This window comes from Peromyscus californicus, unplaced genomic scaffold (assembly GCF_007827085.1).
Source record: "Peromyscus californicus insignis strain IS unplaced genomic scaffold, ASM782708v3 Scaffold_4__1_contigs__length_199733344, whole genome shotgun sequence".
Taxonomy (NCBI): Eukaryota; Metazoa; Chordata; class Mammalia; order Rodentia; family Cricetidae; genus Peromyscus; species Peromyscus californicus.
The window spans coordinates 112,746,188-112,761,217 of record NW_026294562.1 but is presented as its reverse complement, the minus strand read 5'-3'; the positions used below and the strand labels follow the sequence as shown (position 1 = coordinate 112,761,217).

General features: G+C 44.7%; 1 protein-coding gene across 2 annotated transcripts in view; it reads left to right on the top strand.

Moving 5' to 3' along the window:
* The window catches only part of Me3 (malic enzyme 3), a 196,958-nt gene that overhangs the window by 168,461 nt on the left and 13,467 nt on the right, over positions 1-15,030 (top strand). For both annotated transcript variants that reach the window (XM_052761645.1, XM_052761644.1), the window contains one exon: positions 6,930-7,039. In XM_052761645.1, coding sequence (XP_052617605.1) covers positions 6,930-7,039 — 110 coding nt within the window. The remainder of the gene's footprint in view (positions 1-6,929; positions 7,040-15,030) is intronic.

Genomic DNA, 15,030 nt, shown 5'->3' with positions numbered 1-15,030 from the left:
ATGAAATGTTTTCTTTAAAAGAGTTGCCATGGTCTTGGTGTCTCTTCACAGCAACAGAAACCCTAACTAGGACAAACAGTATATCATGTGATTCCCTTAGGAGAAAGAATTCGCACTGTCCTAAAAGATAGTTCAGGGAGGGCTCCTGAAGGGAGATGGTGTTGGAGACAGGGCCTACAGTTTGAATAGGAGTTGACCTAGACATCCAGAAACCTAGGCTGAGAGACCCATCATTTGAAGCGAAGCCATGTGCAATGGGACACAGTGGTTTAGAAGCAGCAACATGTACCCAGAGTCTCTGGATGCCTGAGTGTCTAATGAGCAATTAGACTAAGTCCAAAGTGAACACACCTGTGGACGTGAACCTGACTCCCACAGGCAGAGGAAGCTGCTTAAGGGTTTTTTGTTGTTGTTGTTTTGGTTTGTTTGTTTGTTTGAGATAGGGTCTCTCTGTGTAACCCTGCGTGTCCCTAGAACTCTGTAGATCAGGCTAGTCTTGAATTCAGAGATCCTCCTGCCTCTGCCTCCCAAGTACTAGGATTAAAGGCATGTGCCACCACCACCTGGCAAGAGGAACTTTAAAATCTTTTATTTTTTGAGAACTTCATGAACATACCTAAATCACTTCCACCCGTCCTTTGCCCCTCTGGCTCTTCCTCCTCCCCACCAAATCCATGTACTCTTTTCCTTTAATTATTCTTGTTACATGTGGCTAAGTGGCCTGTGGAGAATGGGTGGGGGAGGGGAGCCACCATAGAGGAGGTAAGAACAGTCATTGGAGGGTCCCAGCCAGCGACAGCAATGCAGTCATTCCAGAGAGCGATGGCTTTGCTCTGAATCCCCAGCCCCAAATGCACAACGTTGTTTGTGCAGGAGCCACATCCCTCAAAGTGCACTCTGCCTCAGGTGGGAGATGGAGGGACACATCAAGGTGAAGTCTATGGTCAAATAAGTTTAAAAACTGCTGGGTTAAACCTTTTTCATCACGCATAACTTTACAAAGCCTTTCATATGCACTACGTCTGGTACATGTATTATAGAGAGTTACCCAAGCCTATTTTACTAGAAACATTTATCTGAGAGCATTTCAAGGGCATACAGTTTAATGGAATGTGTAAAATGTTTTAAAGACCTAGAGTTTCATGATTCTGCCAGTTCTAGTTTCTGGAAGAAAGAAAAGAAATAATTTTCCATGGGGTGATGACTGATAGTTTCGCTGGGCGCTAGGCCAAGGGAGACCTGCATGAGGTTTTCATAGGGAAAACAGAGCAGACTCCCTTGGGAATATGAGTCGTAGCTTTTAGTCATTGGATTCAGATGCAGGCTGAGTAAGCTCACCTGTTCCTTCCAGCTCCCTCATGTTTATTCAGGCCTGAAAGGGGTCAGACCAGGTGTTTGAAAGAATGACAGGCCCCAGTCTCTAGAACAGAGATGGGTCTGCAGTCTCTGGAACGTTCTGCAACAGAACCCCTCTCTGTGCCTCTGGTCAGCCTATGAGGGGAAGAGCCTCAGACGGCCCTGTCCCAGGGCAGCTTGGCCCCAGTAAACTCTGTTGGCCTTGGCCTAGGTCTCCTTAACCTATCTCACAGACACAGGTCACCATACACAGCCTGGGGGAGAAATCAGACATTCACCCATCTTCCTGTGCCTATAAGAGAGCCCTAGCCCTGGAATGGAATGACTTCCTTGATAGGTCAAAGAGCACTTCCAGAATGCACCCCGAAGTGGAGAAGTCTGGGAGTCCCCATTTGTCTTGGGAGGGCCTCTTTTTCCAAGGCAGGATTTTTCTGTGGGAGGAGAGTCAGATGTTCCTCTGCTGCTGCCAGGGCTGCAGGGTGAATAGTTCAAAGGGACAAATGGGGACAGATAAGCAGGAGCCTCTCGGGTCAGAGTGTCTTCTGGCAAGGCAAGAATAAAGGGCGTCAGTGCACAGGCTCCTCTAAGACTGGGAGAAAGCCCAGAGTAAGGGGCTCTGAGCAGGGCGCAGACGGAGGAGACTGGGCCGTCCTTCTGAGGTTGCTCCTGAGCGATGGCCACCTGCTGGTCTGCTTGTGTAAGTACAGAAAGGACCCTAAGACTGAGTCTCCAGATTTCCTTGTCATTAGTAACTCCTACTAGGAACTATGAAGGGCCCCGTCTCCTGCCTCCCCCACCATGTCTTAAAGAAATGTCTGAGGGAAATGCCCAGATGTCAAACCCAACCTCAAGCATTAGGTAACCTATGCCCACTTCTAATGGCCTCAAATCAGGGAACTGTGAGCCAGAGAGAAAGAAAACTCAGGCAAGACTCGGTGTTTGTCAGAGACAACAGAGGAAAACTATGTTTCTGGCTCCCTGTTTAGTGTTTTCTGCACCATGGATCATTCCAACTTGGAAAGAAGCTAAGCTCCGCTACCTGTTGAGTTTTATCTTTTATAAATCTGGGTTGCTTTTGACACAAAACTGAAGTACATCCAGATTAGGGCCACTCAGGACTTCCTCTCTGGAAGCAGTGTGTGCATGGTAAGGTAGTGTGAAGACAGAGAGTGTGATCCAAAGCTTGGTGTGCTGCCGAGCTGCTGGTACCCCTCAGAGGTCAACTATTTTGTTTTCGTTGTCCTTGGAATTTCGTAAGTATCTAATTGATGATTAACATTTGAATTTATGATCAATAAATGCCTGTGTTTGACTGTACATGAATGAATTGAGAGCCATGTCTTTTACCTGATCTGTTTAGATTTCCGTGTTGAACTTTTGGTTTTGCTCTTAACCAGGTTGTAATAGTTGAACAGGATAGGAGGTAAATTCACAACCCCAAAATCCCACCACTTCTTTCATGTGTCTACTCTTTTCCTAAAACATTGAACGACAGTGTTGGCTCATCACAGGTTTTCATAAATTTGGATGGATAGAAGACTACTGGGTGGTGGATGGATGGATTGATGGATGGGTGGGTGGTTCCTGATTCATACTGGGTTGGTTTGACAGAAGCCATACAGGAGAGGCTAAGGGATTAGGATAACACCATTGAAGGCTCCCAGGTCATGATGGAGAGAAAGAGCAGATACAGTAGAAGCAAAGGAGGGTAGAAGTGGAGAAAGGAGCCTTAGTCAGAGGCTGGAAGGGGACAGTGTATGAACTGTCTGACTGGGGCTCTTCAGAAGTGCTAGGAACTGTCAGGTTATTAGGTCCATGTGGCTTTTATGCAATTCCAAGTTGGAATTAGATTAACCTGGATTGTTGGGGTTTTGTTCTATATCCCATGGAACCCAGGGGAATTTCTTGTGTAAAATTAAATGAAACATGAAACAGATATACACTGAACAAAGGTATTTATAATTTTTGCCTTATTCTTACCTTAGTAAATGGGTGGCAGTATTGCTTCAAGGTCAAGTGTGTGAGTATATATTAGTATGTGATGGATACACATACATCACTTGTTTTGTTGTCTAAGCTTTTCAGAATTTTAGCCCCAGGCTAGTTGTGAAACAACACTGAAAGTGTTATGTAAAGTAAAATGTCAAGACATTCTGTTCTCTACTCCCAGTCCAAATATTTGCAATTCATAACCTGAACAAAAAATCACAGTAAATTTTGGCTTGACATACATGACATTATATTTATGAGTGGGTGGTTTTATTTATTATTTCTATTCATAGTGCAATTGTCCTTCAGTATCCAAGGAAGATTTGTTGTGGAATTCCTTATGGATACCAAAACTGTAGATGGTCGAGTCCCTTATGTAATGTAATCTACATACATTGTCCTATATAATTATTACTTGTACATTACTTATGATACTTTTTACATTATAAATGCTGCATGTAAAATGCTTCACACTCTTTAGTAACTAATGATGAGAAAAGAGTCTCTCTATGTATTGGATCTTCTTAAACATTTTCAGGATGGGATCAATTGAATCCATGAATGCAGAATCTACAGATGTGAAGGGCTGACATATTATCAGGAACCAATGTGTTGGTTACTGTACAGTGCTGCTTCTTAAAGAGTAGTAAACTACCGGGTGGTGGTGATGAATGCCTTTAATCCCAGCCAGGCAGATCTCCTTGAGTTTGAGGCCAGCCTGGGCTACAGAGGGAGTTCCAGGAAAGGCGCCAAAGCTACACAGACAAACCCTGTCTCGAAAAACAAAAAACAACAACAAAAGAATAGTAAACCATGGACTGAATTATTGAGAGAAATTATGGAACTACTTTCTAAGACCTAGAAAAATATGGCAGTCTGTATTTAATTATACACAGAGATAGCAACATGGAGTGTTGATAATCATACCTAATAATACAGGGAAACTCAAAGAGAAACTTGTCATAGCCCTCTCTACTACTGTCCCATTGAGCTACACCTGGACAAACATTAAGTCTTCTGAGGATCACGCCGAAGCCCAGGGCCAGTGTTGTACACTTTCCATCATCCAACCCAATCCCTCACACCTCAGTCTTCTCCCCTTTTCTGGAATCCTCTGGAGCTAGACCTGTGATTTAAAAAGTCTCCTACATCCCATTACTCTGACTGCTCCCTGGCCTGGCCTGGTTGAAATTTAACTTTCCTCGAGACCACTACTTCCCCTACAGCCTTCTGTGTTGTCCCTTACACATGGGATTCTCTTACAACTCCATTTTAAACCAGCTGTGACTAGTCCTCCCTCAAGAACTCATATAGAAGGAAAAGAAGCCTGGGTGATGGGCTAAGAAGGACAGAGAGTCCTAACCACCTCATCAGTACTTACTCCGTGAGTGAAAATAAGAATTGTGACCAGAAGGCCAGGCGGTGGTGGTGCACGCCTTTAATCCCAGCACTCAGGAGGCAGAGGCAGGTGAATCTCTGGGAGTTAGAGGCCAGCCTGGCCTGCAAAGCAAATTCTAGGACGGCCAGGGCTGTTACACAGAGAAACCCTGTCTTGAAAAACAAAAACAAAAAAAGAAACGGGGCCAGGATGACACTTGTACTTAGCACTTTGCAGTCTACAACTCACGTGCCGGCTCTAGCTAATAGTGCCATATTTGCTAAGTACAAATTTCAATTTGTGTAATTGGAATTTGCTGAGAGACTACACCTCAAGTTTTTAGACCACACACAAAGATGACCATGTATGGTAATAAGTAGTCAGTTAGCCTAGTCATGGCAATTATTTTACAATATACACAAATTTCAAATCATAAATGTTCTATGTTTTAATACAGAGATGTTTTATTTATCAGTTATACCTCCACAACACTGAAGAAGATCACCTTCATCATTTAATCCTTACAAGAGCCCACAGAGGTTGACAAGGGAGATAGCGTTGTGCCTGTTGAACAAACAGGAAGCTACAGCAGGCCTGAAGGTGAAGTTACACGTACAGCTCACTCAGTTGTATGTGGAGATGCAGGCCAGGCCCACGAGATGCCTGACTCGGGCCTGGCACTCTTTAGTACCAGGATGCCGCAGTGGCCATGCTCTGCTCAGGACTCTGTGACATGAATCCATCCATCTCCTAGTGTCCCCACTAGCAGTTTGAAGACTCTTGAAACACGTGGCAGATACACAGGTTTCCGCAGTCACTGGCATCTATATCCAACAGAGTAAGCCATGCTCAAAAAAAGGAAGTCAAAATGTGTTTTCTGGGTCATATCAATGCTACTCACTCCCTTATAGGCAGGGACTTCATCAGAAAGTTGCCACCAAATAGATCTCACACATCCTTTCTAGAAGGTAATAAATCTTTCCATAGCTGGTCCCAAGTAGGCCTCATGCTTGTGATCCACATCACATTGGCAAGAACAGGCTCCTTCTGCCTCTCACGCACCCAGCATGGATCAATCAGAACTTTTTTTCTGAATGAACATGACCTGTTCCTGAAATCACAGATTAACTCATGGGATGTTAACTATTGTTTATCATGTACTAATAAACTAAACAATTCATACCATGCCTGCTTAAAGGAAGCCTAGGAGACACAGCTACCAAACACCAGAATGAAAGGACAATGATAGATTAAACCTACATGCAAAGCTCTCAGGCTAAGGACTCTTTCTACAAACAGCTAACAACTTCTCTCTCAGCTTCCCAGAAGGCAACACATATTAAAAAGAAAAAGGGATTATGAAACACTGATAAATCCAATATTATTTTTATCAAGACCATGAAGCCTAATAGGCATAGATTCCAGTAAGTCAAGTCGAGCAGCCTTCTGGACTTTGCCTTATCCACCAAGGCTGTGTTTCTTCATTTTCTAGGCTTCTGGAATCACACCATCTAGGGTGCTTGTTGAAAATACAGATTCCTGAGCCTCATCCGACTGTCCCTGAGTGAGGCCATCTGTGAAATGGACCCTGTGATCCATGCTTTCATTGGGCTTACTGTTCTTCTATTTCTGGAGGTTGGGGAACGTCTTCACCAGGATAGCAGTGGCTTCACGGGGTGGCCTTTCTCAGCCTTGTTTGTGACTTGCTGGAGAATAACACATGAATGTAGAGGAGTGGAATGAATGACTTCTAGCCTCGGGGTCTGGAAAGGGTGGGAGCGGGCTTCGGAAGCTTCCAGACCCAGAGTGATTCTGCTCACTGCTGCATTTGGAGTCAGCTTTCTGCTGGGATCTTGGACGGCCACATGCTGCAGAGAAGGCAGGACCTTTCTCAGCCTTGCTGATACTCCTACAGTGTGCATGGTGGTTCGTGGGGAGTCCGTAGTCCACATTAGATACAGTGAGGTTGACTTGGTAGACTGTGAAGCCCTTGGCCCCTACATGCTCCCATTCACATACGTAATGGAGCAGACGAAGGTCTAGTTCTAGGAGTTGCTGATCCAGCCAGGTGAAAAAAAAAAAAATAAGAGGAAGGCCCCACATCACCCTTACCTCTTGTCCTGAGCCTCTTCTGTATCCGGTTCAGGGAGGTTCTGCTCCAGGAGGTAATCATACATTCTTTCCTGCCTCTTTCCCCACCCTGCAGGTTCGGAATAAATTGCCTCATCCAATTTGAAGACTTTGCCAACGCCAATGCCTTCCGTCTGCTCAACAAATACCGCAACAAGTACTGCATGTTCAACGATGATATCCAAGGTACACTTTCACCCACCTAACAGAGTCCCTGGGTAATAACACTTTTTCACAAGGCTCACCCAAGTGCCAAAAGCAGAGGGGGGAAATGTCATCTCATAGCTGGTTTGCTGCCAGAAGCTGTTAAAGAAACAATATTAGACTTGGAGTCAGCTTCCACTTGGCTGATTCTTAGCTCTGTGACCTTGAACATATCTCTCCACTTGGCTAAGCTTTGGTGTGCTTAAGCACCAAATGGAAGTCATTACTACTTCAGAGGTAGGTAAGAACTGGATGATTTCATATTTATAAGAAATTCTGAACACTACTGTCAATGACTAGCTACCTGAACTTGGAAAATCACTTCTCTGACTGTAATTTTATCATCTGTTCTGAGATGACAATAACTACATTAGGAAAGCATTGTAAAGAGAGCCAAGGCTAGAAGGCTGGAAGCCTCAGTGGGTAAAAAAACACTTGCTACCCAAGCATGAAGACCTGAGTTTGGATTCCACATTCACATAAAAAGCCTACTGCACATGCCTATAACCCCAATGTGGCTGATATAGGAGAATCACTGGGGTTTTCTTACCTCCAGACTAGCTCCCGTTTCTATGAGAGGCCTTGTCTCAATAAAATAAGGTACAAGTGATACCCAATGTCCGCCTCTGCTTCTAGGCACACTGACACCATGTATGTACACCACACATGTGTGTACATACAACACATATGGGTACATACAACACACATACATGTACATGCACACATACATACACAGAGAGACATACACAGAGCGAGAGCTTATACACAGAAAATAGTACTCCATGACTTATCAGATCAAAACACCAATGTTCATAAAAATGGCTTTCCATGGCCATAATATCTTGCCCATAGACTTTTCAAACACAAGGTGCATCCCTGTCAGATTGTCATGACAAGTCCTTCCCTAAGCTTGGCTGAAAGTTATAAGCTTGAAAGACACTGGCAACCAGAGATACAGAGCATTTCAAAGGTCAATGTAAAGCATCTTTTAACTCCATGTCACTTGGCCACCTGTTCTAGAGCCTTAAAAACCCCACAGGAGGTTGCTTCTTGCTTTGGAGGTGCCCATATCTGAAGGTGGAAAAAAACGGAGACTTCTCAGCAATGCTGTTATCTGACCCAGGAGTTCTCAGTTGAGAATGGTTCCTAGATTTTTCTAAGACCCAAGGGAAACCTTGATGGCTCCACATATCTTGTTACTTAACAGATGAAGTTTGGTGAGCCAAGCCTGTTAAACCAACAGTACATGTCAGATGAAAAGAAAGAGCTGGTATGGAACGGTCTCATTCTTGAACAAAAGTTAGCTGACATTCTACAGATGATTCCTCACCCTAACCCCCCGAAATAAGAACAACTCTTCATCAAGATGGTTAGGAGTATACAAGAGAGAACATAAACCCAATTTAAAGTTTATTGCTGAATATTTGTGACATACTAGGCACTGTTCTGGGAAATGTACACCTTTAAGCCTATGATATACTAATTTCTGTGTCTTCTGAATGAAAAAACTGAATCACAAAGAGAATAAGTAACTTGCCTACCCAGTAAGTGCCCAGTTGAAAGTTTAGTTCAGATATCTGGACTCTAAATTCCACATTCATAACCACTTACTATATTGCTCCAGGTCTAAAACCACAAAGCCAAATGTCTTTTTTTTTTTTTTTTTTTTGGTCCACATTATAGGGTAACAGGAATATGATAAATGATTTTTTTCATTTGTTGTGAGTTTCCAAGGGATGATATAATGCAGTTCTAGCACACTATTAGAGAACTGAGTTCAGACATTATTTCAGGGCCTGGGGACTAGATGCCCAGAGAATGGGAGATCTAGAAAGAAAGCTCAGTTTCTCAAACTGTCCCTCCACCCCCCGATGCCTGGGCCTGCAACAGGCACTGGTGGGCTGTGCCAGCTGCATCCCAACAATCCAGGTACTCTCCAGCTTCAGCAGTACAGTCCAAGAGGACTGGCTGGAGCAGAAGAACATTCTCTCACTGCCTGCTAGTCAACTCACAGCCAACCTAACTGGCAAATGTGCACCTCTGGCCTCGGAGGAAGCACCTGCTGGCTGGCTCCCCTGTTATGCCACTCATACATGAGTCAGCAACAGGTCAGCCATATTCAGAGTTCCCAGGGCCACCAAGTAGAAAACAAATCCATATGGTCAGCACATCTGGTATGCAAACTCCAGATGCACCATTAGACAGATAGATTTGTAAACCTCAACATGTTATTATATCCTCATAAACATGCACAGGAACACAGCAGGACCTTGCTGTCCATCCACCTCCATCTCCCCCACACTGATGCTGGAATGTTCCTCTAACATGGAAACAATGACTCACTATGCTAGCCATCCCTTTGTGAGAAACTACACTCATTTGCTGAAATGCATGGGTTGGGGAGCAAGGACTTCTTCCCTGTCCTCTAATCGTCCCTTCAGTTTGGTTGGTTGGTTTTTGAGATAAAGTCTCATGCAGCCAAGACTGGTCTCGAACTCCTATTCCTCTTGTCTCTACTTCCCAAGTACTGGAGGTACAAGAGTATGCCACTATGCCCAGCTTTTCCCATCCCCTTCACCTGAGGAATTCCTTTATCCTTCAGGACTCAGCTCAATGGGTAACCTGCCCAGAAATGGTCTCATTTGGGTACCCACCTGGGTGCTCTCCTCTAGCTATTCTTACCGTGGTCAGTTCTACATCATTATAACAAATACATGGGAAACACGACCTAAAGAAGGCAAGATTTATTGCTGCTCACTTTTGGAGATGTTTCAGTCTGTGGTCCATTGTTTCTGGGCCTGTGATGAGGCTGAGCATCATGGCAGGAATTAGAGCAGAGCTAGTTGGCTGATAGCAACAGAAAAAGGTGAGAAAAGAGCAAAGGGGTCTCAGGACCAAGGTCTCCATCCTTGAAATGCATGCCCCTGGCAACCATTTCCTCCAACCAGGCTCCACTTCTTAATTCTCAACATTTCCCAACAACACCCTAAAAATCTGAATCTATCAGTGGACACATTGGTGAAGTCATCAGAACCCTCATGATCCAATCACTTCTCAATGACTGAATCTACCAGCCAGGGCCAAGATTTTAACACGTGAGCTTTTGGAAGGTACATCATATCCAAAACACTTTACTCTAGATGATTCTGCTGCATTCTCTGTCTCCCACTAAATGGTAACCTTCTGGAGTCAGGAACCATGGCTTGCTTATTTTTGATCCCCAGTTCCCAATGCAAGGATTGGCACATTGGATGCATGACGATGCATGATATCACACATACAAACAACATTCTCATCATCACACCTATTCCTGTAGAAATGTCTATGCTGGTCCCTGCCTTGCGGCCTCTCGCTTTCCTGGTTGTCATACATATGCTCACATACAAATGCACCTCACATGTGCTCACACTCAGATGTTAGAGATGTATGCATGTAAGTATAATTTCATATGCATGAACAATTTTTAAAATTAAACCAAGTCATTTGTTTAAATTTATTGAGTTCTCAGTCTTATCTGACTCCCAGACAAAGCCCGCTGGAGAGTTTTCTGGTTCTTACAAAAAAAAGGGGGGGAGGCAGGGAGAGATAAATTTCCTATTCTTTTCTCAGAAATTAAGACAGAAGTCATGAATTTAGAACTTATGAGAAGAGCTGGGAGACAGAACCAGAATGAGAGGAGCTCTAGCAGATCATCACAGCCTTTGGGGATCCCAGCCTGATATGTAAATGTGCCCATGTAACTAATCAAAATGTGGAGAGGTCGGCATGGCGATCCAGCCACATCTTCCTTCTCGGGAAGACTTGTTGCCTCAGTTGATGCAGAGCCTCAGCCACAGAAAGCCCCTTACCCACAATCCTACCTGCCACAGGCTACCCTCCCCATGGATGAAGAAATGTGTCTAATCACTCCATCTCTGCTCTGGGCTGAGCTCCTAGTGGGGTTAGTTGAGGCTTTGAGGTCTACACTAAGTCTCTATATCATCCTGTTCTCTCTGTCCACACAAGCACAAGCTTGGATGGGTACAGTCCATCCCAGCAAGATGTGGGAATAGTCTCGGAATCTGCCTGTGACCAACATGCTGGAAAGACTGGAACCAAGTAGCCCTCATGAAAATGAGACTAGAGTCATGATGCCTGCTTTAAGCCTAAGCCCTGCTTCATACCCTCAGTGGAACAGGGGAAGATGGAACCACAGTCCTCAGGAGCCCCCAGGCTGAGCTTCCTGTGGGCTCCACTATGTGTGACATCAAGCACCTGATTTGTACTGTCTGAATCAGACCCCAGGGGACCCACAGGATTGAACTCTGGAGCCAGAGCACAGACAGACTTCCTTCTGTTTGTCTCCTCTGTCCTCACCCCAGCTCTGGCTCACAGGAATCCTTGACCCAGGCCAGGCTGGTTCTTGATGAACAGGGCTGCCAATGCACTGACTCATTGCTGGCAGCCTCTTCAGGAATTTTGGAATAGGGAGAGGCTCAGGTGACTTTTGTTGTTTCAGCTGAGACCGTCTCTGTTCATGGGGGAGAAGAGAGAGGCAGGGAAGGGGAAGGGAGGTGGGAGTGGTCATGCTGGGGAGAGACTAATTTTGACCTTGGGAAGGATAGCTTGCATGAAAGGAATCGGGTACAGAATGCTGCTGACCTAGTGACCTTGGGGTCTGACCTCCACTGCAAGCTAATCACATAGTGTGACAGGGGGACAAGAAACAGTCAACTCATCAACTCCAGCACACACTCCACCCTACCAAATTTACCCTTGCCTCTAGTCCTTCTAAATCTTCAAGGACAGATAGCCTGACAGGATGCCTGTATGCTATGCCATCCCTTCACAATTTTTGTGTGTTTGGTTTTGTTTGTTTGTTTGTTTGTTTGTTTGTATGTTCTTAAGATAGGGTCTTGCTGTGCAGCCCAGGCTAGCCTTGAACTTGAGGTGATCTTCCTGCCTCCATTGCCTTCCTACTGCTTGGGATCACGGAAGTGCATGCTCCTAAGCCTGGTACTTTCTTACTTTCAAGTTTCAGTGTATGAGCCAGGGTATTTAATAGGCATCGGACTGAGATGGGTCTGTCTCCGAACCCTCATTTTTCTGCTCTGTGATTCTAGCCAAATGGTATATTGTTCTCATAGCATTCTTTACTTTTCCTCTGAAATGAACTAGCAACTGTGACTAATAATCAGAAAATATCAGAGCAGCCTGTATGCTCTTCCCAAGCCAGTGAGTTGAAACCTATGCCAGTTCATTGCTAAGTATCTCCAGCATGACCTAAGCTGCACTAACTGGTGTGTGTGTGTGTGTGTGTGTGTGTGTGTGTGTGTGTGTGTGTGCTGTGTGGTGTGGTGTGCACAGGAACAGCCCGTCAGCAGTACTCAGTTCATGGAACCTATTACTAATATTTATAGAGCATACATTGGGCAGGAGGAATTGATGCAAATTCGAAGAGTGTGTGAGCACAGTGCACTGAAGCCTGATGAAAAAGGAGACATGGCCGCCATGCTTTTCTACACCTTTCTACGTGCTCTCTGTTCCTTTTTTTTTTTTTGGTTTTTCGAGACAGGGTTTCTCTGTGTAGCTTTGCGCCTTTCCTGGAACTCACTTGGTAGCCCAGGCTGGCCTCGAACTCACAGAGATCCACCTGCCTCTGCCTCCCGAGTGCTGGGATTAAAGGCGTGCGCCACCACCGCCCGGCTCTTTTTTTTTTTTTTTTTTTTTTTTTTACATTTATTTATTATGTATACAGTGTTCTGCCTGCAGGCCAGATGATTGTGAGCCACAATATGGGTGCTTGGAATTGAACTCAGGTCCTCTGGAAGAGCAGCCAGTGCTCTTAACCTCTGAGCCATCTCTCTAGACCGCCCTCTCTGTTCCTTTTTAAATTTTATTTTATTTATTATTGTTGTGTACAAATGTGTGTGTATGACGGTGTGCACACTATATTGCACATGGAAGAACAAAGAACAACTTGCAGGAGTCAATTCTCCCCTTCGACTGTGGGTTTGGGGAATTGAACTCGGGTCATTGGGCTCACACAATAAGAGCGTTTACCAACTGAACCATCCCATCATCCCCACAAGCGCCTATTCTTACACCACTGAACTACTGCTCTGTGAATTTTCTACTAGTTCCATGAGTTGGCATGTGCTGATTCTTCCACCTAGAACTTTCTTCCTGCTCTTGGCTAATTTTATTTGATACTTAAAGGTGCAAATGTGGCCTCCCATGTGATACTACATCCATGGTTAGACCACAGGCACCTAGGTGACCCCACTCTTCTCATGACCCAGGACTGGGCAATGGCTTTCCACGATGCAGACTGTCCCCCCAGAACCACCAGCTGAAGGATGACCTCAGTGGACACAGTTGGCTACAGATGCCACCATATGCACAGACAGATGGACACAAGTGGCTGAGCTCCAAAGATTTTGTCACCTTATTTGTCCTGTTTACAAAACAGCAATGTCATGGAAAGCCACCAAGGATTCACTTCCTACCTCGCCCACCACACACATCCATAGTCCCAGGCCTTTCCTCGGTCTCCCTACAACAAAATTCACCACCCACTCCCATCTCATTTCTCCTCAGCAACCACAGCCTTCCTACTCACCGTCCTGTGTTCTGAGGCTGCTCATTCCTGGGACCAATCCCAGACCGACCCTGGATCTGAAAGCGGTTCCTCAGGAACCTTCTTCCAGCCACCAGGCAGCTAAGGACCTGGAGAAGCTAAGAAAATGGCAGTTATCCCTCCAGGGCCTGCCACACTACGGCAGGAGAGGCCCACTCTGGCCTTGGGAACTGCTGTGATTAAGTGGGTTTCTTAATCTTTTCCCACCCACAACCCCTCAGAGGAACTTTTAGAGGAAACTCAGACTTTTGCAGGACCCTGCATCCAAAAGTATATAGAATGAGTATTCAAACATTTACTGATATCAAATCAATACAAAATTTATTTTAAAACAATTCTTTGGTATGCCTATAATTTTTTACCTTTTATCAAAGATGAATGCAAGTTTTCATGCTAATGGTATGGGTACAATTAATTAATTTTAAAATAAAATAAAAAAGTAAAAATCAAATCATGGCTGAATATTTGACACTGCAGGACACAAGTTATCTTCAACATTTTTCAGAGTTGATGCATTTTAATTTTAAAATTGTCAGTGCTGAGAACTCTGCTTTATATAAATATGGAGTATAAAATGGCAGAAGTGTGTCTAGGGCTGTGTCAGAAATTGTTGGAAATTCTGTCTTACTCCCAAGCCCAAATTCATTGAACAATGATTTATAAAGTTCGAGTCAATAACTCTAAAAAGCAATTTTAAAAACATTCAAACACTCTAACACAAAGCAACCCAAAGATGTACAAATTTAGTATTTACATCCTGAGGAATGACAATATAAAAGTATTATATCTTCTTTTTCCATAATTAAACCATATTTTTCTCTAAGAGCAGAAAACTTGGTGGGCACAGCAGAGACGCTGCAGTGTGGAACAGACACCAGCCTCCAACCTGAGCCAGGGCAGCTCAGGCAGCCTTGGTTGGTGTTGTATGCTAGGACCACACATGCAGTGCTACTAAGTGGGCATGATGTCGTATGATCAGAACCAGGGCTGCAGAGAAGCCCCACAATGCAAGAGAGGCGAGCACTGCCAGATCACCTCAGACCTAGCCCGCGCTTGGCTCTGAATTAATTTTTGATTACTGCACGTTCAGAAACGTTTGACTGCCGCTGCTTTTCTCAGCCTCTACCTCAGTACACGCCTCACATGGGGTTACAACCCACAGTTTAATATTCTGTGCTCTAGGGCAGCCCAGGGCTCTAGAGAAGTCCCTTATGACACAGCACGGTTGAAGCAGCCTCAAAGGCCTTGCTGGGGTCTGTAAAGAGGACTGGGACTCTTGTGAAGTGATGCCGGCAGCTCCCAGAGAACAGCCCTTCTGTTGCTCTTTCTGCGTCCTGTGCTTTTGATGGCCCAA